This window comes from Danio rerio, chromosome 14 (assembly GCF_052040795.2).
Source record: "Danio rerio strain M-AB ecotype USA chromosome 14, GRCz13ab, whole genome shotgun sequence".
Classification (NCBI taxonomy): domain Eukaryota; kingdom Metazoa; phylum Chordata; class Actinopteri; order Cypriniformes; family Danionidae; genus Danio; species Danio rerio.
Window position 1 is genome coordinate 54,261,503 of NC_141034.1, and position 24,334 is coordinate 54,285,836.

The 24,334-nt window shown below is 35.2% G+C and overlaps 2 protein-coding genes across 6 annotated transcripts in view; both read left to right on the top strand.

Moving 5' to 3' along the window:
• The window catches only part of tspan17 (tetraspanin 17), a 62,439-nt gene extending 51,484 nt beyond the window's left edge, over positions 1-10,955 (top strand). Inside the window, exons 7-10 of one of the 5 annotated variants that reach the window (XR_015506632.1) lie at positions 118-234; positions 6,418-6,447; positions 7,463-7,545; positions 10,433-10,955. Coding sequence is in view for 3 of the 5 variants with exons in the window: in XM_087280180.1 (XP_087136306.1) it covers positions 118-234; positions 6,418-6,447; positions 10,813-10,950 (285 nt within the window). In the remaining 2 variants the exon portion in view is untranslated. 5 annotated transcript variants of the gene reach the window in all.
• Positions 1-24,334, top strand: part of nsd1a (nuclear receptor binding SET domain protein 1a) — a 1,446,438-nt gene that overhangs the window by 586,204 nt on the left and 835,900 nt on the right. The window lies entirely within an intron of this gene.

Genomic DNA, 24,334 nt, shown 5'->3' on the forward strand with positions numbered 1-24,334 from the left:
AAAAAAAAAAACCTTCATCATACCAAAACCTCTTAAGCTACTTTTACTGAAAACAAAACAATCTGTATACAATCTTACTTTCCATCGAGTGCTGATATGAATCCGCTTTTTTGCCAGGAGTTGGATCAGCAGAAGTACATTTACACCAAAGGCTGCGTGGGACAGTTTGAAAAGTGGCTTCAGGACAATCTGATTGTTGTTGCTGGGGTGTTTGTGGGGATTGCATTATTACAGGTAAGGACAACACTTATGGAAATGCATTGAGTGCATGCAAATGTTCTTTGGCTGAAGTGATTTGCCTAAACGAGGTCTCGTATTGAATGTCAGGTCATGCTGCCACCTTCTGGTTAAACTTTATAATTCAGCTATAAGTGTGGACTATCTCAAAATGTCCAGGTAAAAGAAAAAAAATAAAACAAATGTTAGTATATTTCAAATTGATCTTATATAAAATAATGGAGACAAGATTTTGGTGTCTTTATCAAATTAAATTTACAAGTGATTTTTTTTTATATATATATATACAGTTTTATATAAATATACACAATTATTCGCCCTCCTGTGAAATTTGTATATTTTTTCAAATATTTCTCAAGTGCTGTTTAATGGAGCAAGGACATTTGTCATATTATTTTGTATTATATTTCTCTTCTTGAGAAAGTCTTATGTCTTTTAAATTGTCTGGAAATAAAAATATTATTAGCCCTGCCAAGATTTTTTCGATTGGCAACAGAACAAACCACTGTTTTTTTTTATAAATTTTTTTATAAATTGGTAAAATTTTGGTATTTGTGATGCAGCAAGCCCAGAGATTGTTGTGTACACCATGATTTAAATAAAATTCACTTTAATGTGTGATATGAATAAAACGTGATCATAAATGAATATTTTCTCAATTCAAATGAGTGGCAGCTGTGTGAGTGGCAAACTGTATTCCAGATGTCACGACTTAAAGGTGCAGTAGGTGATCTGCTAAAATGCTAACCGATTAGCATATTATCTTTGGACGGCGGGGAGGGACTGTGATTCAAAGCCACACCCCCTGAAATCGTGAGCGCGCGCACCGCATCACAACAGCAGACAGACCACCCACTAGTTCATGGCATTCGCCAGTTAGTTAGTGTATAGCTAGCGCCGTGCAGGAATTACATTTATTACTTAGCCACACTTACATGCTATTTCAGAGCGAATATTCAGAGCAGCATGGTAAACAGTATAGGAAGGCTGCCATTGTTTAAAAATGACCCAAAAGTTATTGAGCAGTTTATAACTGCAGCTACAAATGCTCTATTCTTGATTTATAACCACATGTATAATGTGCTTAATAATTGTACTTTCATAATTTGCGACTGGTTGATTTTTCATTACTTAATTAAGTATTGCATTATTTACAAACCATTTGTGTTTAAGAGTAGTTGGATGCTTTTTAAGATCATTCAAAATGAGCTAGTAAATGACAATTAAACTATTAAAATTAACATTTATATATCTTATTATTATTGAGGCATATATTCATGGTTACTATGTATGTTAATAAATGCTTTATTAACTCAACTTTATGCAGTTTTGTGACCTAATCTAAAGTGAGGTCTATTCATGCTTTATAAATCCTTTATAAATGACGATTAAAGGCTTGGTATCTAATGCGCAATAAGCTTTGCCATCGTATCTAAAAAGTAAAATTACTGTAAAGTTTAAACATTGCTGAAAAACAGGAGTGTCAAAATACGACATAAAATCGGATAAAACAAAAACAACAATTTAATAATTTAACAATATAATAGGATGCAATGTTTAAACTCTACAGTCATTTCATTTTGGATAAGGTTGCAAAGATTTATTTTTCATTTGATAAATAAACTTGCGTATCTTCAAATAAATAGAAATGAATATTGTTGTTTATTTTCTTTTTTCCTGTTTAGAATATAACTGAGCCTTTAATTGTCATTTATAAGGGATTTATAAAGCATGAATAGTCCTCACTTTAGATTAAGTCACAAAACTAGATGAAGATGAGTTAAAAAATCATTTATTAACATACAAATTAACTATTATTATATGCCTGAATAATAAGATATATAAACATTAATTTCAATAGTTTATTTATCATTCAGGGTTTGAAATTGTGACCATTTTGGTCGCATATGCGCCCGAAATTTTATCTATGCGACCTTAAAATATATTTGGGAGCATGTGTGCGAGTGCATAAAATTGTTGTGTGCGACCAGTTTTTACTGCAAAATGTTCACCACATGCGCGGGTTCGGGAGAAATTCACGCAGAATGCCTCTCTAAGCTCTTTGTCTGCACATGAAACGTGAAACGCAGCGCTCAGGAATGGTTTAAAACAGTTGTCATGTCAACTTGCTGCAGTAAACAAAACCAAGTCCGTAATGCTTGCCCCACCTTCGCGCTCTTCTTATTGGCCCACCACTGCTCTAGCACTGAAATATCAGCTGTCAATCACTCAGTCAGTGCCTTCTGGCTTGGGATGACAGAGAGAGAGAGCTACTACAGCGAAAAACTGTTAAGCGCTGAAGATAAGAATGAAGATAACACTGACAGATTTTGTTTTAGAAACCATGGCATCTAAAGTTACAAATAATGACACATCTTACTAGTGACCATGTGCTGAATGTTAATCCATCATCTACACTTTTTCAAGAGTGGATAAAACACTTCTGTTGGCTTCAAGTCCACTATGAAAAGTCTGTGGGACGGAATTTTCAGGTAACTGTTCGCCACATCTAGCACGAGAGCTTCTGTTTAATCCTTCATATAATCGCCAGATGCTGTCCGCCGTGCAAGTAGCAGCTATATGTCAAATTTAATACCACGTACACCATCGCAAACGGGCTTACACTGAGTAGACTAACATCGCCACTCATAAAAAGACCGTTATGGCTATTAACATGACGTATGCATATAATAGGGTACAGTATATGTCAAAAGCATCAGTGCAATATCAGACAGCACTTGTGAGAACAGCACAGTTATATCGTTAGCAGATTCATTCATGTCAAGCAGTGCGTGCAGGGCCGGTGAGCACTCCGTGTATGCTTTGGTCACTCAGTTCTGTTATAAAAATCTATTTTCTTGAGATAACGGGATTTCGTTGAGACATATTTTACTCATGCATGCATATATATATATTTTGCTTGTTAGTTTGATTACTGTTGATTTCAAATGCAATAAATCTGTTTGTATAAAACTTGTTGTAAATGTGCTTATAATTGGAGGGTGCGACAAAATTTTGGCGGATGCGCCTACATTTTTAAAGTTAGGAGCACCGGTGCTACCAAGCAAAAAAGGTTAATTTCGAGCCCTGTCATTTACCAACTCATTCTGAATGATCTTAAAAAACCACCAACTATGGTTAAATAACCGGTGTGTAAATAATGCGATACTTAATTTAATAATGAAAAATAAATCATTAACAAAGTATGAAAGTACAGCTATTAAGCACATAATAAAAGAGATTGTAAATCAAGAATACAGCATTTGCAGCTGCAGTTATAAACTGCTTACGTTTATTAATGCAGAGTTGATGCTTAACAAATAATGAATTCACTATTTGCTAATAAATAGTTCATGTAGTTATTATAAAGTGTTACCATTTTATGATATATCTAAAATTGTAGAATCTCACAAATCCAAATTTCCAAATCCATCACCAGTGTGCAGCATCCACTTGGATGATGCGACAGCAGCCACAGGACAACGGCACCCGTGCGCTCACCACACGCCAGCTATAGGTGGAGCGGAAAGTCAGTGATAGAGCCAATTCAGGATGGGGATGATTGAGAAGTCATGATGAGTAAGGGTCGATGGAGGGAATTTGGCCAGAACATCTAGGTTACTTACCTACTCTTTACCAGAAGTGCCATGGAATTTTTAACGACCACAGTGAGTCAAGATATTGGTTTCCTATTCAAAAGACGGCGCTCACTGACAGTATAGTGTCCCTTTCATTTTACTGGGGCATTAGGACTCACACAGAACGCAGGTTGAGCGCCCCCTGCTGGCTTCACTAACACCATTTCAGCAACCTAGTTTTCCCATGTGGTCTCCCATCCAGGTACTAACCAGGCTCAGCCCTGCTTAGCTACAGTGAGTAACTGGTCTTATTTAAGACTCGAGTAATGTAATAGTGTGAAATATGTGTATAATTGTCAGACAAATCTTTTTTAGAAGTCCTTTAAAAAGATCACAAAGTGTAATGTGTGTATTTATATAGCACATTTATCGTGTATGGCCATACACCCAAAGTGCTTCACAATCATGAGGGGGGGTGTCTCCACACCACCACTAGTGTGCAGCATCCACTTGGATGATGCGACAGCAGCCACAGGACAATGGCACCAGTGCGCTCACCACACACCAGCTATTGGTGGAGCGGAAAGTCAGTGATAGAGCCAATTCAGGATGGGGATGATTGAGAAGTCATGATGAGTAAGGGTCGATGGAGGGAATTTGGCTACAACACCTAGGTTACTTACCTACTCTTACTTACTTGCAAGAAGTACAATGGAATTTTTAACGACCACAGTGAGTCAAGATATTGGTTTCTTATCCAAAAGTAGGATGCTCACAGACAGTATAGGACATTAGGGCATTAGGACTCACACAGAACGCAGGTTGAGCGCTCCCTGCTGGCCTCACTAACACCACTTCAGCAATCTAGTTTTCCCATGTGGTCTCCCATCCAGGTACTGACCAGGCTCAGCCCTGCTTAGCTTCAGTGAGAAACTGGTCTTGGGCTGCAGGGTGATATGGCTGTTGCCAAAGTGGGATGTTTCCCCATGCATGCTTATGTTAATTTATTACAAATATATATACAGTCAAGCCAAAGTTATTCATAGCCCTGGGGTCCGTTCTTCGTACCTCGCTTAAATGATCTAAGATGATTTGGCAGATCCTGGATCTTTTAATCGTGATAACTGATCTCTCGCTAATTTGGTTCTTCAAACAAGTTTGCGAATCAGATTAGAATGTCAAGATGAACTGATCTGAGATCACTACGTGTGTTGTGAAGGACAGATCTATCGATCCTCGAAATCATGATCAGCAATGCAACGATTGGCTGACAGCACAGCAGCGTAATGACATCATCTGATTAATATTCAATTATCCATGTGAGCAAAATTACATCAAATTAGCAGTAAACGGTTTGTTAAATATGACACGCAATAACCTTCCACATGTGTTGTGAACTGCAGGCTTTACACTTTCATGTGTCAAGAGTATTCATCATGTATTTCAATGCAAATCAATGTACTTAGTTCTACATTTAGAAAATATTGTCTATATTATAGTAGCCGTTTTTTAATCGGTGTAAAGAATAACTGGTTGTTTACAAAAGCATTTTGATATTGGTAAAGGCGTCTGCAACTATTGTGAAGCATCAAATCACTGGCATATTAACTATCAAAACATGTTTATGACTGCATAAATGTATTATTGCTTTAAAAAAAGTCACATATTCTGCATTTCTATTATACACAATTTGTACTAAAGCGATCTAAAACGTTCATATCAATAAGTTGTCTCTTTGCACCACCAGGTGGCAGTCTTTGTACTTTCATTTCGAGGGTGCAGATTGCATAAGTTTTATTAATATGTATAACTTTATTTATTTTATTAATAACTATAACTTTATATATATATATATATATATATATATATATATATATATATATATATATATATATATATATATATATATATATATATATATATATATATAGTTAAAAAATATGTACTATTTTCCCAAGTGTATATAACTACTACTGTAAGAAAACATCAGAATTCGGAACATACTTTCAGTATTATCTTTGCTTGAACTGAGCCGATCTAATCCTGTTTATATGAATTGAACCTGCTCCCAATCAGGTTTGACCTAGCAGAACTGTTGCAATGACAACAACTCTCGGATCAGCTTTGAAGAACGAAACGATCCTGGATCGTGTCAAATCGTCAATATCCAAAGCCAGCTAACTGAGTAATCCACGTACGAAGAACGGACCCCTGGCCAATTCTGACTTTTTTTTCCCCACAGTGATGCCTTTCATATATCTTTTGGGAGAAGCCGGTGTCATTTCAGGTCACAAAAAAACTTGCTGGTTGAACGAAAGTAACATTCAGTCAGGATTTATATATTTATATATAAATATTTATATATTTATATATATATATATAATATATTTATATATTTATATATATTTATATATTTATATCAGGGGTATATATAATTTAGATATGATTAAATTATATATGTGTATATATGATTGCAATATCTCTTGCCTATTTGAGTAATATATCAAGATATTTCTCTATTTCAGATCCACAAATGAGAGTGTTTTCACAAGAACAGTTATGTTTCTGAAGCTGTCATAAGCTTTTTCTCTTTACGTTTCAGATCTTTGGCATCTGTCTGGCTCAGAATTTGGTGAGTGACATCAGAGCGGTCAAAGCCAACTGGTGACCCTTTACAGACCAGAGAAATAACAGTTTACACACCACTGAGCTGCAAAGTTCCTCTCTATTAACCCTACAGACGCTGTGTGTTAACTCTACAAAAACCCGCTGTCCATCAATATGTCCGTCTTATATATTTTTTATGTGAAACCAAGCTCTTATAGAGGCTGGAGATAGCTGGAGTGATCTGTGATCGAACATGATTCCCGTTTTCATCAACCTGTGGACGACGTGCTTATAGAGAAACACACAAATCAACCACTGAGACTTGAAGCGGAGCAGCCATGAACCTAAAACAAAGCCTTACAGCAGTGTGTGTGTGTGTTTCTCTGTATGCTTCAGCTTTTTATAGTGACTCTAGCTTCTGATTGGCTCTCTGTTGCGCAGGGCGTCCAATCAGAACGACGTACTTGATAATAATGACATGTAATGCATTTATTTTGTGTGCGTTCGGTTCTACCACTACTGTTGCCGAGCGTGTTGTTTGTCTGTATAGATTTTTTTGGTCGAGAGCGTAAAAAAAATCCACTATTTCCGCTTCTGAATCTTTTCCGTCTTCGCTAATCTGCTAGATAGATAGCTGTAGTGACACTAATGATGTATTATTATAATCATGATGCTGCTTTGAGTCATAGATGATAATATACATCGCTATACTAACCAACTGTACTTTTGTTTGCGTATGATCATGCCTTATTGAGCCCTACAGAGATGGTAGCAGAAGCCGTTTCACAGCACATGAAGCTTTTATTTTGTTCCCCGGTCTGCGTCATTTGCATGCGATCATCTGTAAAGAATGACATGCACGGCAATGCAGGCCTATTTAAACACACGCACATATTTAGATGCATATGTGTGTGTTCTTAACAGTGCATTTCACATGCATTGAGTCATGAGCTACCACTGATAATGTGCAAAGATTAAGGATGTCCTGTGTATTTAATCATTTGTACTCTGATTTTGAGGCTCTTTATAACCTGTGTTAGCATCAGAGCGAATGCTGAAATGTGGGATTTCTCTCCTGTGGTGTTTTCTGGAGGAGTTCGCTGACTCCTGCTGGTGTAAATAGGTAAAGCGGATGAGATTATATGCTGAAGAAGATGTTTAGACCACTTTTTGTGTGCAACCAAATGGGTGACTTCTCATAAAATGCAGCAGGGTTGCATTTCATTGAGAAAAAATTATTAAAAGTATAGCTAGTTAGTGAAAGTGAAGCACGTTTAGCCTCAAATTCTGATTACCATAAAGAAAAAATTGCATATATAGAAATTATGAAGCGATCACTTGGGAATTGTGAGGTTTTCAGGATTTACTGAGTGTGTTTGATTAAATTATTTAGTTTTTTATTCTGTAAAGGTCAGATTAATGTTTCTTTCAAAGTTTAAATAAGGAATAATTGGTTTAAATCTTATAAAAATTAAACAAGATATAAGTAAACAAGTAAATAAACGAGGTGAAATTCAGAGTTGTTAAATTATGTTGTCATGAATTGAATATAAACATCTGAAATGATGCTCCAAATGACAAGGGTTGAATTTGCAAAAAATATGCAATATTTCTATAATAAGAATATATATATATATATATATATATATATATATATATATATATATATATATATATATATATATATATATATATATATATATATATATATATATTACTTAATAAATACATACATAAATACATAAATATAAATTATAAATGTCATAAAAGTAGCAAACATGTCTAAAATTATGTTCTAAATGACAACATTTTGAATTTGCAAGAAATATTATTCGGAGTTTTGCAGGAGTTTCACTTTAGCACATAATTGTTATGCATAAATCCTGAGAAACTGGATTAATTTGAATGTTTTGTTTTCTCCTAGCTGTATATATTTATATATTTAAACTGTAATAAAAGTGCACTGCCTCTAATTCATTTAAAAAATAATTAAATCACCGTAGTGCAAATATGTATTAATGTGCTAGGAACTTAATTATTCAGATTAATAGAGAATTAAAATCATCACTATTTTTATTTTTTACTTTTATAAAGGTCTGATTAATGTTATAAAAAATTTAAAACACTTAATGAAAAAAAGTCAACATAAAAACTTGATGAAAATAAGGATTATTATCACTTTATTGCTAAATTATTCCGTTGTCATGAATTAAATATAAACATGTCTGTAATGTTGCTCTAAATGACGATGCTTTGAATTTGCAGAAATATGATTAGGAGTTTACAGAACTTTTTTTTTTTTTACCTATCCACATAAATATAAATCATAAACATAAATCCATAATCATAAATCTAGAGAAACTGAGAATTTCTAAGTGGTCTTTTGAATCTTTTTTAATTTTTTATTAGCTATAATAAAAGTGCACTGCCTTTAATTAATTGAAAAATATTAATATCACTGTAGTGTAAAGCAATATGTATTAAAGTGCCAGGAACGTATTAATCCAGCTTAATGAGAATTAAAATGCATAATTTATTTTTATTTTATATTCTTTAAAGGTCTGATTAATGTTTTTTCCAATTTTTAAATAATTAAAAATTGGCCCAAATGTTAAAAAATAAATCAAGATTTAAACATAAAAACATATTCCACTAAATTGTCTTATATTGAATATAAACATGTCTGAAATTTTGCTCTAAATGACAACATTTTGAATTTGCAAGAAATATGATCAGAAACAAAAATAGATATTTTCTTTTGCTTAAGCACATAATTATAAATCATAAATTCAGAGAAACTGAGAATTTCCAAGTGGTCCATTGATTGTTTTTTTTCTCCTCTTATAGATGCTTATATTTATACATTTGAACCATAATAAAAGTGCACTGCCTTTAACTAATTACAAAATAATTATATCACTGTAGTGCAAATATGTATTAAGGTTCTTTGAACTTAATTATTCAGCTTAATAGGAATTTAAATCCATAGTTTTTTTTTTATTCAATGAAGATTTGTTTATCGTTTCTTCCAAATTTGAAATAATTAATAATTAGTTTGAATCTTATAACAATAAAACGAGATGTAGACATAAAACTTGAAAATAAGGATTATTTCATTCAATATTGCTAAATTTTTGTGTTGTCTTAAAATCAATAAACATGTCTGAAATTATGTTACAGAATGTGCAGGATAATGTATATCACTGTAAAACTTTCACATTAGTTAAACTTACAAACCCAAGTTCACCACCTGCCTTGAAAATGTGAGTCAACTCAACCTAAAGAGATTTCAACTTAAGATGTTGCGTTTTAGGTAAATATATTGTGAATTTTAACATCTTAAGTGAAAACAAAGAATCTCTCTCTAAGCTGAGTTGACTCACATTTACAAGGCAGCTCGTGAACTTGAGTTTGTAAGTTTAACCAGTGTGAAACGTTTTACATGTCACAAATTTATAAATAAGAAACTGAAAAGTGGTCACTTTACTATAGTGAATATATCACTATTCCACTATAGGTGTATACATTTATATATTTAAACTAATAAAATAAGAGTAATAAAGATAATAAAAGGGCACTTCCTTTAATTAATTTCAATATAAATATAGTACCGTAGTGCAGCAACAACAAAAATAATTGACAAAATTAATTCAGCTTAATTAGAATTTAAAATGATGTATAGTATAATATATATTTAATAAAAAAAGAATAAAATGGTAATGAGAATTTAGGAAAAAATGTGTGTGAAATGCAACCTGAAGATGTTTTTGTGAGATTTACCCAAATATTTGTATGTTTTTTATATATATATCTTTCTTTGATTTCAATTGCCTTCTTTTGTTTCTGCACAAAGACTCTTAACATTCCCTTTTAGGGCCTCTTGCATATCATGAATGTAAAGATAAACTCTCACTAATGTTGTGTCATATATATATATATATAAATAACCTTCCCTTCAAAGTGCAATGCACAGACATATGTGAATAAAATGTATGTTTGTCCGCCTGTAGGCACACAGCTGAAAACATGGACTGTGCAGTGAATCAGACATTCCTCTTGCATGCATCGGCTTTATTTCTGCGTTGTTGTTTTTTTCTTTCTCTGCTGGTTCAACAGAAGCAGTTTTGATGCATTGAGCCTTTTTTTGCTGGCTGTTTTCTCTGCCAGCTGTGGACGTTTGTACGTTTACAGTCATTGGAAATGTTTAAGCACAGTTTTGTCTAGAGCTGGAGTTTATGATGCGATTGTGAACGCAGTTTGTTGATTATCCTGACGTCACTCTTGTCACTTTTAATGCGCTTTTTAATTTGCTAAAGCTTATGTGCATATACAAATCTATATTTTTGGTTTTGTATACATTCCCATACTAATTATCAAAGTGTCTTCACAGAAATGTTTGGATTCTACCTCATCATGGAGAAATGACTTTATTGGTGGTCGTTATTTGGGGAGTCAGAACTCTTATGCAGCAGCCATGAACGTTTTCAGAACAAAAATACATGTAGAAATAAAGCATTTTGGATACTGAATAAAGTAGCAGGTCTTCTCTCGCGCTCACAGCTTTGGTAACATTTTACATGATAAAGGGGTGTTCAAGAAACCTTTATAATCATGACAGGTTATGTATTCTAAGATTCTATGCATGCTTATGACAACTGTGATTAACATATTAGCTCAGTTATGTCATTTTAAATGCAAGGATGTTCGCTTGTTAACAAAATTTGTCATAAACCTGTCATAAACATTGTGTCATTATAGTTTATAGTGTCATTAATATTTTTCTGATCACTTTTAGTACTTGGTGAATGATTTTGGCATTACAAATTCTCAATAAGTGTGTCAAATACTTTTCAAATAATTTTAAAATGGTGTCATTATTATTTACATTTTAATGATAAATTCAATTTATACTCTGTAGTTGAGGTCAAAAGTATGTTAATGACGCTGTTATAAAAATCATAACTATAATGGTTTTGTGACAGTCATGTTTATGACAGGTTTATGACAGAAGTAATGTTGTCTCAACAAAGAAATTTCTAATAACATCATCTCATTTAAAATGACATAACTGAGCTAATGACACTCACTCAAAAAAGTGTCTGCTGTTTGTTCAAACTACGTATTTAAAATGAGCTGAAACAACACAATTCTTAAGGATTTGTTTGTGACAACTTAATTCGTTTATGTTCACTCAACTTAAATTTGTAAAAAAAACTGATAAGCTAACCTGACTCCTTCATGTTATCCCAACACAAATTGTTTGTGTGGAACCCAGCATTTTTGCAGTGCTTGATGATGGTTGTCATAACCATCTCATTGCCATTTATAGTGTCATGTCATGATTATAAAAGTTTGAGGTTCTACTTTATCGATGTAGATGCAAAGTCTAAAGAAAAAGCATTAAGGGCGTGTCCGAATACACAGAAATACGCTCTGCGCTCTAGCGCATGGTGTAACAGGGTTGTGCTTATTCTCTTAATGAGTCCTGGATGTGTTTTGAGCACAACCTGCATTAAACCAATCAGAGTCTCATCTAACATTCCCTTTTAGAGTCAGTTGCGACGCGCTATGGAGCATTTGCTGTTTACATGGTGGACTTTGTAAGTGTAAAAACTGAACGCTTCACTAGTGAGACACCAGTGAAACAGCATCTGCAGTGAGAATAAAGAACAAGCCTCCTCCATTCAGCCTCTTTACTTTATCTTTACTTTACTCCTTTACTTTCGTGGTAAAGAAACAGTGTTGTACGCACTCGAATAAAGACATCCATTAGCCTACATATTTAATTTCGTTTGTCAAGCGCAAAGATTTCTTTCTAAACTATTACTAAATTCAGTTCTGATCTCCAGCAAACAAATAAATGAGCAATAATAACGATGTGTATCCAAACACACGTCCTGTCATGTGCCCCATATGGTGATGCAGACATCTCCAAAACCACACAGGGGGACAAATCTAAACAAGTTTTTATTAAAACAAATATAAATATGCATATAATAGATAATGCTGCTAATAATAATAACATCATACTAATGCAGATTGTCATGAATAAACTGAAAAAGCCCCCTGAGATGAGGCATGGAGGCAGTGGTGGTTATATTTAAAAAATAATCATTTTTTGTAACATTTTAATCCTTTAATTTTTTTTATTTGTAAAGATATTTGTGTATTGCTGTACATTCTGTGTGTATTCAGCAATGTGTATAGATTTTTGGACCAGCATAGGCTTGGCATGGGCCGGTGTAAGTTTCTGATGGTATGATAACCCTGGATAAAAATATCACGGTTTCGTGATTTTGCAATTGCTGCTCTAAAATAAGTTCTTTTTAAATGTTTGAGTAAAAAAAAAACCTTTTGCCCCATTGAACACAATATATTTTATTTTAGGAAGGATTTAAAATGTTTTAGAACAGTAAACATGTCAGGCTAAATAATTAAAATGAAAATAATAACAATAAAAAAAACATATAAAAAAACCTTTACATAAACCTTACGCAGGGTATAACAAAACATTTTAGCTGTTTTAAAACCTTAGCTTTTCCAAACCGCAGTAAACCTTGAAACTGGTTATCATCCTATGCCTAGCATAGGCGCATAACGTGCTCTGCGTTGGACTGTAGAGCAGCTTTATTGTTATTCAATTATGCTGTCTATTTCAGTTCCTTAATTTAGCAACGCACAAACAATCCACCTTAAAGCCTGGTTTATACTTCTGCGTCAAGTGACCAGCGTTACTCACGGCGCGTGCAACGCGCGCAGCTGTGCATTTATACTTCTGCGCGCTGTCTCTGTTGGTCTGCATTAACACTTCCGAAACGCTAGTTGGTAGTAAAGTGTTAATGTTCCTCTGTGTCGAGTTTCTTCCCTGCTGCTTTGCTTTTCCTGAACACTTCCTGGATGTACAAGTGACTCAAACTCGCTCATTTTGAGGCAGGAACTGGCGGACGTGCAACAACTTTAACTATGAGGTAAAAGCAAAACAAAACTTTCCATCCGGAGCTCCTTCACGGGACTCCACACTTGTAAACAATCGCTCGCGCCATTCGCGCGGCTCTCGGTCCCGCCCAGACTCGTCAACGCTACCAAGCCGACTAATCACAGAGCTTACGCTACGCATTGTTGCGACGTGTAGTGCCGTAGCATACGCCGGCGTTTGACGCAGAAGTATAAATCAGCCTTAACACAACTCCTTTTCAGACTAGCACACCCATGAGTCAACAGAGTTGCGCAAATAGATTTGCTATTTAAACAACGTGGTGAAAATGTGAAAATTACTGTTGCGCTGGTCTGAAAATAGCAGCAAATCGCGCCAAACATGTCTTGCGCCTTATTGCGCCAGATGATAGGGCCCGTCATGTCTTATGAACACCCCTTCAAATAAAATGTTACCGCAGCTTTTATTATGTAATTTTTGCATAAGCATCTGGAATGCAAAAATTTATAAGATTTGTTATTTGAAAGGTGATGGTGACACTTTTTTTATTTCTTTTATTAAAAAAAAAAAAAAAAACATGTTTAGCATTTGGGGCAGCACTACATCAGGACTTTCTGCAAAGAATAACTAATATACAGACTTATGATTAATTATCAGAGAATATGATATGACCTTAACACCAAACGCCCTCTCGAACTGGATAAAGAGTATTGCACTTGCAAACCTGAAGCATTTTCTTTATTATATAAGTCTTTGTTTGTACTAACCTTTAATGACATTCCACCCGCTTCGAACACTATCACTGGATTGAATGGGCGTTATTGGTGGTTATCAGCTGATAGATATGGTCCAGTAGGGACCTTCTGCGGCTACTGGTAGCCCCAGAAGGCCGTTATCATCCATCCACATGGTTAATCAGCCATGCTAATATAGTATTGAGAAGACTCCAGATCTGTTTTTACATTACTGTGACGGATGGGTTTAGGGTTGGGGTCGGGGTAGACGTTAATAAAATACAATTAATGATAAATTTTATAAATAATATAAATAATTCTCAATACCTACCGGCCGCAACCGTATGTGAGCTATAGCTGATTTGCATGTGCATGGACGAGAACAGCCTTTCGAGCCTACGAGAAGGTGCAGAAGGCTCCTACTGGCCCATAACCATCAGCTGATAACCACTGATAACGCCCATTCAATCCAGTGATAACATTCGAATCGTTGGACATTCATACTTACTTATCGTGGGATATTGAGAAAATTGATAGTAAACCATGTTTGAGATCATCCAGTACTTTTGCAGTAATTTGCTTTTATTATGATGATGTTGTTGTTGCTTTGACCACATCTTACAATAAGGTTGTGTTAGTTAACATATTGACTAATATGAACCAATAATGAGCACATTTTAATCATAATTCAACATTTACCAATGCATTATTAACCTCCAAAGTTGTGCTTTTAGGATTATTTAATGCACTGTAAGTGGAATAAATACAGTAATAAATGTGTTCATTGTTTGTTCATGTTAGTAATTAAGTACTTTAACTACACTGTAAAAAAATTATATGAATAATTATTCCTGACAGCATATGATTTTAGTTTATTGTAACTTATTAAACTAAGTTGATAATGTTCTAACTTAATTTTATAAGTTATGCAGGCTGTTTCAAGTCAGTTTAACATAATAGAAGTTCAATGGACTTCCAAGTTTACTCTGTCAAAAGTAATTAGTTGCTTGAAGCGAGTAAACTAATTGCCTTAAAAGCAACAAGTTGACTTTACAAAGATAATGTAAGTAAACCCATTGTAACTAGGAACTGTTAGGTTGACTTAATTTTTTATAATTATGCAAATTGTACTCACTTTTTAAAAATAAAGACATAACCATTATTTTTTTTTCTAATACATCCAATACTTTATTATATTTCATGTTTCCAGCTTTTCTGTATCTAGCAAAATGACTTACACTGTAAAAAATAAATTCATAAAATTTACGGTAAACACTTCACCGTTAAAAATACGGTACAAACCATAAAAGTAATTTCTCATTTTTACAGTAAAATACCGTATTTCATTAATTTAATGAAATTAAATTAATTACATTAATTTCATTAATTAGTTTGTATTACCGACATCTACACATCTTTTGTTACACAGATAGACACGTTAACAGCCATACAATAATAATAATACCTTTTATTTATAGGCGCCTTTCAGAGCACTCAAGGACACCTTACAGTGTCAAAGGCACATTATAAAAACAAGACAGAAGAGTAATAAAATATAGTATTAATCCATAAAGTCATTAAAAGCAATCCTGAACAGAAAGGTTTTAACCTGGGATTTAAAATTGGAGATAGAAAGATCAATGGCCCAGGAGTTCAGATAAAAGATAAAACATTCCTATAAAATATTCGAGTATAAAGAAGTTTAAAACAAACTAAGTAAACACAGTGAGCAGCGGCAGCCAAGACGCGCCAGCGTTCGCTCGACCGGAAGCCGGTGGTGTGGGTATGCAGGTGGTGTTGAGCATGGTTCAGGATCTGTAGAGCTGCGAATAGAAGGATTTGCTCTTCAATGTGTGGACTCTTAGTAGTGATTATCAAACCACACTGAACTGAACTGAAACTCTGAAAACTGAACTGACACTGTTTCAATTTACTATGATCTTCTATGTGAAGCTGCTTTGACACAATCTACATTGTAAAAGTGCTATACAAATAAAGGTGAATTGAATTGAACATCATAAGCCAATGCTTATCACAAGCAACTTTTCCCCAGAAAAGTGTATAGAAAGTGCTCAGTGTCATCCACACAGCTACTAAACACCAGCATGGTAACACGCATGAATATAAAGTCATGAAATAAACATCGTTTATCAACATTAGATGTAACATAAATCTCTAATGTACATTACTGATGGGGAAACGACTAAAAGGATCCATAGTAATGTCAACAAAAAAACTAAAAAGTGACGTGCCAATTTACAGTTATTCGACGTATATATTAAGGAAACGTACTGTTAACCAGGTTACGGAATTTTACAACACAATTTCACGGCAACTTTTTTGATTTAGTGGCTAATTCGGATGAATTCGTACAATCTAATTCGTACAATTTAGTATGATTTGCTCATCACCCAATGACAGTTAGGGGTGGGGTTAGGAGCCACGCCTCCTTTTTAAAAATCAAACATTTTGTATGACTGATCTTGTACGAATTAGCCACTAAACTGACAAAACGTAAAAAAATAAATCTGCTCTTCCAGACGCCAGCGTGTCTTCTAAATTCAGCACAGGCTATAATTGTAGATTTTATAATCTTAATGAAGCACCGAATATGTAATATTGTAATAACTACAGTAGTTATTTGAAAACAGACATGCTAAAATAGTCTGACACTGTAAAACAGGATTAGTTGATTTAAAAAAAGTGAGTTCAATTAGCATAATTATAAAAATTAAGTCAGTTTAACAGTTCCAATGGGTTTACTTACATTATCTTTGTAAAGTCGACTTGTTGCTTTTAAGTTGGCCCACACGGAATCTGCGCTCGCAGAATTCTGCAGATTTTCCTCAGATCATCATTAATTCTGTTTATTTACTTGAGTAAATGTGAGTAAATCTATATTTATACGGTTTTTAAATTAATTACAGTAATATTATTGACTAATATAAATATGTACATCTGATTTATGTACAATGCAGATTGTACAGTATTATTTTCTGTCTTTTAGTATAAAGACTGGCTTTGTTTACCAAATAAAGTGAATCTAATTGGATTTGCGTTTTAAACATAAAATACAAGTTAAAAAGATATAATTTTTTATTTCACATATTAAGGTTTTAGTTATGATACTCCCAAAATAATTATGCTGAAATCCGCAGATTCTGTCTGGCCCCACTTTTAAGGCAATTAGTTTACCTACAGCACAGGCTATAATTGTAGATTTTATAAACTTAATGAAGCACCGAATATGTAATATTGTAATAACTACTGTAGTTATTGAAAAACAGATGTGCTAAAATAGTCTGACACTGTTAAAAGCAACCCAGGCTTATTCTGGAAACGTAGCCCTGTGGATGTTTCTGGAGACCGCGAAATACGTCCCTGGAGGTACGTATTTGTGCAGTCTTTGTTTTCTCGAATCCGCTTGTCTCTCGCGTAAAAAGCCGCCGGAGGCCGCTGTCGAGCAACCGTCTGTCCGACTGGCTGAATGACTGAACGATTGACTTTGCGGCCTGCCAATCGGCTGACCCAGCCGCCCTCTTCCTCCTCCTTCTTCCCTAAGCCCAAGCAACGATTTACGAAAGCCATGCAGAAAAAAAAGCCCTCGTCCAATTTTGAGTACATTTTCGGATATCAATGCATTCTCTTCCCGTTACGATCTCGTTCGCTTTATTTTTTGGATTCTGTCTTAACTGATTTCTGGAACCGTTCTTCCCGGACTCGAACCCGGTCGTCGATGAGCTAACCAAACAAACTGATTGCGGCGGGAAATCCCTACGGAGGAGGCGAGCCGTCAGCCCAGCCGGCGAGCGCGAAGAGGAGCGGCGTCACACTGCCCCGTAGTATTCGCTTAAATAAAAAAAAACGAAATGCGGCCATGTGTACCTCCGGCCACGTATATCGCGGTCTCCAGAAACGCCAGCGGGGCTACGTTTTCAGAATGAGCTTGGGTTTGTTAAAGAGATTAGTTGACTTGAGTTCAACTAGCAATTAGCATAATTATAAAAATTAAGTCAGCTTAACAGTTCCAAGTTACAATGGGTTTACTTACATTATCTTTATAAAGTCAACTTGTTGCTTTTAAGGCAATTAGTTTACTCGCTTTAAGTAACTAATTACTTACTACAGTGTCATTTGATTCAGCTTAAAAATTCAAGGCAACCAGGATTTGTTTTACAGTGTACATCAACCTTATTATAAAATGTCACTGTTTTATATATATATATATATATATATATATATATATATATATATATATATATATATATATATATATATATATATATATATATATATATATATATATACAATTCTCGTCCATTTATTGAGGCGTCCACGAATGGACTTTTCTTGTGGGAGATGGTCTGTTACACTGTACACTATGATACGAGATATGCTTTTCTTTTTCATAATAAAATGAATTTATGACATTCTGAACTCTGCTTCTTTCATCTGCGCCTGAGCATCGGTGTTCACAGACGGATCGTTGAATAATTATAGTGACATTTCCAGCTGGAAAATCGTCAATCATGTATTAATCAGCAGCTAATGGGGCTGGATTCATTGTTTTTCTCCTTTCGCACAAGGTCAAAGTAAATTACAGGATTGTAAGATTGCTCCTAAATTGCTGTTGGCAGACTTATTTTGTCAGCAAAGTTGCACTTGTGAGTAACTTTCAAATTAATTATGCTCTTAAATATATATATATATTTTATTATTTGTTATGATGTTATTGTGTTGGTGGAAATATGAAATGGGGTTTTGAAGCATCAAAATAATAGAGTGGAATACAGTTTTATTTATTAGGATTTGAAATACTTGCTGTTTATTTATTTATTTATTTTTTTTTTATTTTTTTCCATGATTTTCATTAATAACATTTAACGGCCACTTTGTTAGGTACACCTGTCAAACTGCTCATTAATGCAAATTTCTTATCAGCCAATCACATGGCAGCATCTCAATGCATTTAAGCATGTAGACATGGTCAAGACGATCTGCTGCAGTTCAAACTGAGCATCAGAATGGGGAAGAAAGGGGATTTAAGTGACTTTGAACGTGGCATGGTTGTTTATGCCAGACGGGCTGGTCTGAGTATTTCAGAAACTGCTGATCTACTGGGATTTTCATGCACAACCATCTCTAGGGTTTACAGAGAATGGTCTGAAAAAGAGAAAATATCCAGTGAGCGGCAGTTCTGTGGGAGCAAATGCCTTGATGATGCCAGAGGAGAATGACCAGACTGGTTCCAGCTGATAGAAAGGCAACAGTAACTCAAATAAGTACTCGATACAACCGAGGTCTGCAGAAGAGCATCTCTGAACACACAACACGTCCAACCTTGAGGCAGATGTGCTACAGCAACAGAAGACCACACCGGGTGACACTCCTGTCAGCTAAGAACAGGAAACTGAGGCTGCAATTCACACAGGCTCACCAAAACTGGACAATAGAAGATTGGAGAAACGTTGCCTGCTCTGATGAGTCTCCATTTCTGCTGCCACATTTGGATGAGAGGGTCAGCAACAACATGAAAGCATGGATCCATCCTGCCTTGTATCAACAGTTCAGGCTGGTGTTGGTGTAATGGTGTGGGGGGCATTTTCTTGGCACACTTTGGGCCCATTAGTACCAATTGAGCATCATGTCAACACCACAGCCTACCTGAGTATTGTTGCTGACCATGTCCATCCATTTATCACCACAGTGTCTTCATCTTCTGATGGCTGCTTCCAGCAGGATAAGGCACCACGTCATAAAGCGTGAATCATCTCAGACTGGTTTCTTGAACATGACAATGAGTTCACTGATTCACATCATGGATGTACAGCCGACAAATCTGCAGCAACTGTGTGATGCTATCATGTCAATATGGAGCAAAATCTCTGAGAAGGCAAAAGGGGGCCAACTCGGTACTAATAAAGTGGCCGATGAGTGTAATTCAGAGTAATAATAATTTAACTGTCATGTATATTTAGTGGAAGAGCCATTCTATGACATAAATATAATCATTTTTACATAAATATATATCTCTAATACTAAATGGAAATGGGTTTTGGGTTATAAAACCCATATTTGGATATATTATTTTCACAAACATTATTTAAAATCTTTAAGTGAAAACTTAATTTGCATTTTAAATGTTCATGAGAATCACATTTGTTAAAGTAATTTACTGTGGACACTAAAGTTTAATTGACCCTTATGTTTAATATTATGTTATAAGCATATCTATCTATCTATCTATCTATCTATCTATCTATCTATCTATCTATCTATCTATCTATCTATCTATCTATCTATCTATACTAGTTATATTGCTCTTTTCCCCTTACAATTTTTAACAATTTATTATTATTATTATTATAGACATGGTGTACATTGCATTTGATAAAAAAAAAACAACTGTTTTGTAATGTCCTTATTTATTCTTAGGAGCGTATAAAACTTCAATACACAATTACAGTAAGAGCACTGCTGTCATTTTCGCTGTGACCACTAGATGGAGACAAACCCTCAGAGTCAACCGCAGTTAATCCTGCAAGTGTTCTGTCTATCTCATCTTTCTTTTGTTCAGGAGCGCTGACACAAGTAAAGCAGAACACCACACGAGCATCCCTTTCCATATGTTTGAATGCGCTAATCTGCTCTTTGACTCTTTCTCTCTGCACATACAGCATTAAACACCGCGACCGCCATCTGGACGCTTTATTAAGCACATTTGTTTTGTTTTTGGCTCCTTTTTTCCTTCTTCGGTGTTGTAGTCGCGGTGGATCTGTCAGTAAACTCTTATCAAACTTTGTTTTTGTAGCAGGGTGTGATTTACAGGTGGGTTAGGGTAGATTGACTCCCCTGATAAACCCTTGATCACTCCTGAAGGACGTCAAACAAGATGTATGGAGGTCAGCACTTTAATATTGAGAAGTAGTTTGCCCTTATCTGTATTTTAAATAATATTATTAATCATTCAAATTATAGATGAGATAAATATACATTTGACCACCCCTATAACGGCTCATACCATTGTGAACGCATAATCGCGCCATTCAGTCTGCTAAAAAGTAATTCAACAGTCAGACAAAAAAATAGGTAAAATCTCGAAAAATATCTGTTTGTTTCTACTTATAGCCTTAGAGTTAACTCAAATTAAATACATAGTAAATAGTTCTGAATCTGATCTATATTTTAAATAATATTGTTAATATTTAAAATAAGATTTGAGATAATATACATTTGACCACCCCTATAACGGCTCATACCACTGTGATGTAATCTCGCCAGTCTATGCGGGAAATTATTCAACAGGCTGAAAGCGGCAGATTGACAGCACCGATAGATAAAAAAAGGTCAAATCTGGTAAAATTTGTGTTTGTTAGCTTTAAGTAAAGTCGAAGTAGATGCATGGTTTGTATTGTTTGATCCACAGTAACTTCTAAATAACTGATCAGAGAATACTGAAGGTCAGAATACACTAAATATCCCTCAAAACACGTAAAACTTCTTAATAAACTAGATGTAATTTAAATAAATACTTACATATGATTCACTGAAGAATGTATTAAGCTACACAAATGTTATCGAAAAAGTTGGCAGAATTAGACGACGCAGTGGCGCAGTAGGTAGCAAGAAGGTCACTGGTTCAAACCTAGGCTTGGCTTGACTCAGTTGGTGTTTCTGTGTGGGTTCGCGTAGGTTTCCTCCGGGTGCTCCGGTTTCCCCCACAGTCCAAAGACATGCGGTACAGGTGAATTGGGTAGGCTAAATTGTCCGTAGTGTATGAGTGTGTGTGGATGTTTCCCAAAGATGGGTTACAGCTGGAAGGGCATCCGCTGCTAAAAAACATGCTCGATAGGTTGGCGGTTCATTTCGCTGTGGAAACCCCGGATTAATAAAGGGAGTAAATCGAGAAAAAAAAAATGGATAAATGAATGAATAAATGAAGTTGTCAGAATTCATCAATAAATAATTCGCACCCTGAGCTGTAGAAAAAGTGTAGTAACCATGTTTTGTTGGTGCATTGACTTCCATTTGTGTTCAGTTTTTCTACTGCACAAATACCGTGGTCAAACTATGGTTGGTACTGCAAATTATGGTTAATTTGTGTTTATCATAATTGCTGTTGTTAATCCATGATATACCAAAAAATTAACTATGTGTTTTTAGCAACAATAACCAAAGTTCAACGACAGTATTTTGTAGTATATCTAGCCTGATCTCACTAAGAAACGTAAGTATTTTACGTTTTGTCAGTTTAGTGGCTAATTCGTACAGTTCATGCGTACGAAAATGTATGATTTTAAAAAGGAGGCGTGGCACCCAACCCCAACCGTCATTGGGTCATGAGCAAATCAGACTAAATTGTATAAATTAGATCATACAAATACATACGAATTAGCCACTAAATCAAAAAGTTACGAATTGCCGTGAGATTGTGTTGGTATAACTGCTTGTACTACATACAGGCCTGTGTGTGTGTGTTTAACTACAGGTGAAATATCATCTTGGTATCAAATGTTGAAATGTAAGCACTGTTTATTTAATAGAAAAAAATTATTTATCTTGCAGACGAGACAGTGGCGCAGTAGGTAGTGCTGTCGCCTCACAGCAAGAAGGTTGCTGGTTCGAACCTCGGCTCAGTTGGTGTTTCTGTGTGGAGTTTGCATGTTCTCCCTGCCTTCGCGTGGGTTTCCTCCAGGTGCTCCGGTTTCCCCCACAGTCCAAAGACATGCGGTATAGGTGAATTGGGTAGGCTAAATTGTCCATAGTGTATGAGTTTCTCTTTGTGTGTGTGTGTGTGTTTGTGTGTGAATGTGTGTGTGGATGTTTCCCAGAGATCGGTTGCAGCTGGAAGGGCATCCGCTGTGTAAAAACTTGCTAGATAAGTTGCCGGTTCATTCCGCTGTGGCGACCCCGGATTAATAAAGGGACCAAGCCGACAAGAAAATGAATGAATGAATGAATTTATCTTGCTATGATTTATTGATATTTCTACATGTTACCAAATTGGGCTGTACCAGTTAAATTGACAAACAATAGCAAAACAAATGTAATAACTTGTAACAGTTTGCCAATAAGCACTGAATTATTAAAATTGAATATACTTTAAATAAGAAATGTATTACCTTTACTTTTTGAGATAGAAGTTGACGAATCTGCAACAACTGCGTGATGCTATCATGTCAATATGGAGCAAAATCTCTAAGGAATATTTCCAGTACCCTGTTAAATCTATGCCACGAAGGATTAAGGCAGTTTTGAAGGCAAAAGGGGGTCCAACCTGGTTCTAGTAAGGTGTACCTAATAAAGTGGCCAGTGAGTGTATACTTTCTATATGAATTTAAGTGAAAATGTCACATGCATAATGCTGGAATTGCTCTATTGACCATATCAACTGTCGCTTCTCTAAAACAGCACCACCTGCAGATAAACAGCCACTATTATATCCCATAGTGCTTCTCATGCATGTTCAGTCAAATCAAATAAAGCTGAAATATTGAGCATGTTTGACTGGAGGGCTGGTTTCTGATATTTTCCAGAGCGCGTGTTTCCGATCGGATCCTCATCAGTTTAAAGGAGCATCAGATCATCGCCCGGAGGAAAGGAAGATTCTTATATAGCAAACTTCTGATGTGCTCTCCTCATGCGCCCTTTCAGCACACGACTGAACCCTGACTGCATTACTCAGTGTAAAAAAGCAGGAAAATCTGACATTTAGCCAGGACTCGAGGATGTGCTCGGTGTAGCCTTAAAGTCCACATGAACTGGAAGCTGCGACCATTTTTTTCTTATGTATTGTGAAGCAACTCCTAGAAAGACAGAATATTAAACGAGAAAACAGTGGGCGTGGCTTGTTTTTTTTTTTCTACGAGCTGATTGGATGTAGTAAAGGAGGCATTTCATTCAGAAAAATGGGGAAATGGGTTTGGGTAGAGGTATTATAACTAGGATTGGGCGATGTCAACTAATTTGGCATCGTGTAATGTCAAATGAGAGACATAGCGATGAACGATGGCATCATTGTTGAAGGCGGCGGTGAAATAATTATTCATTTATTTTCTTGTCGGCTTAGTCCCTTTATTAATCCGGGGTCACCACAGCGGAATGAACCGCTAACTTATCCAGCAAGTTTTTACGCAGCGGATGCCCTTCCAGCCGCAACCCATCTCTGGGAAATAATTATTCATAAATAATTAAATAATTCATAACGAATAAATTATTTGTAACCTACCTTTTCAACTACCTGA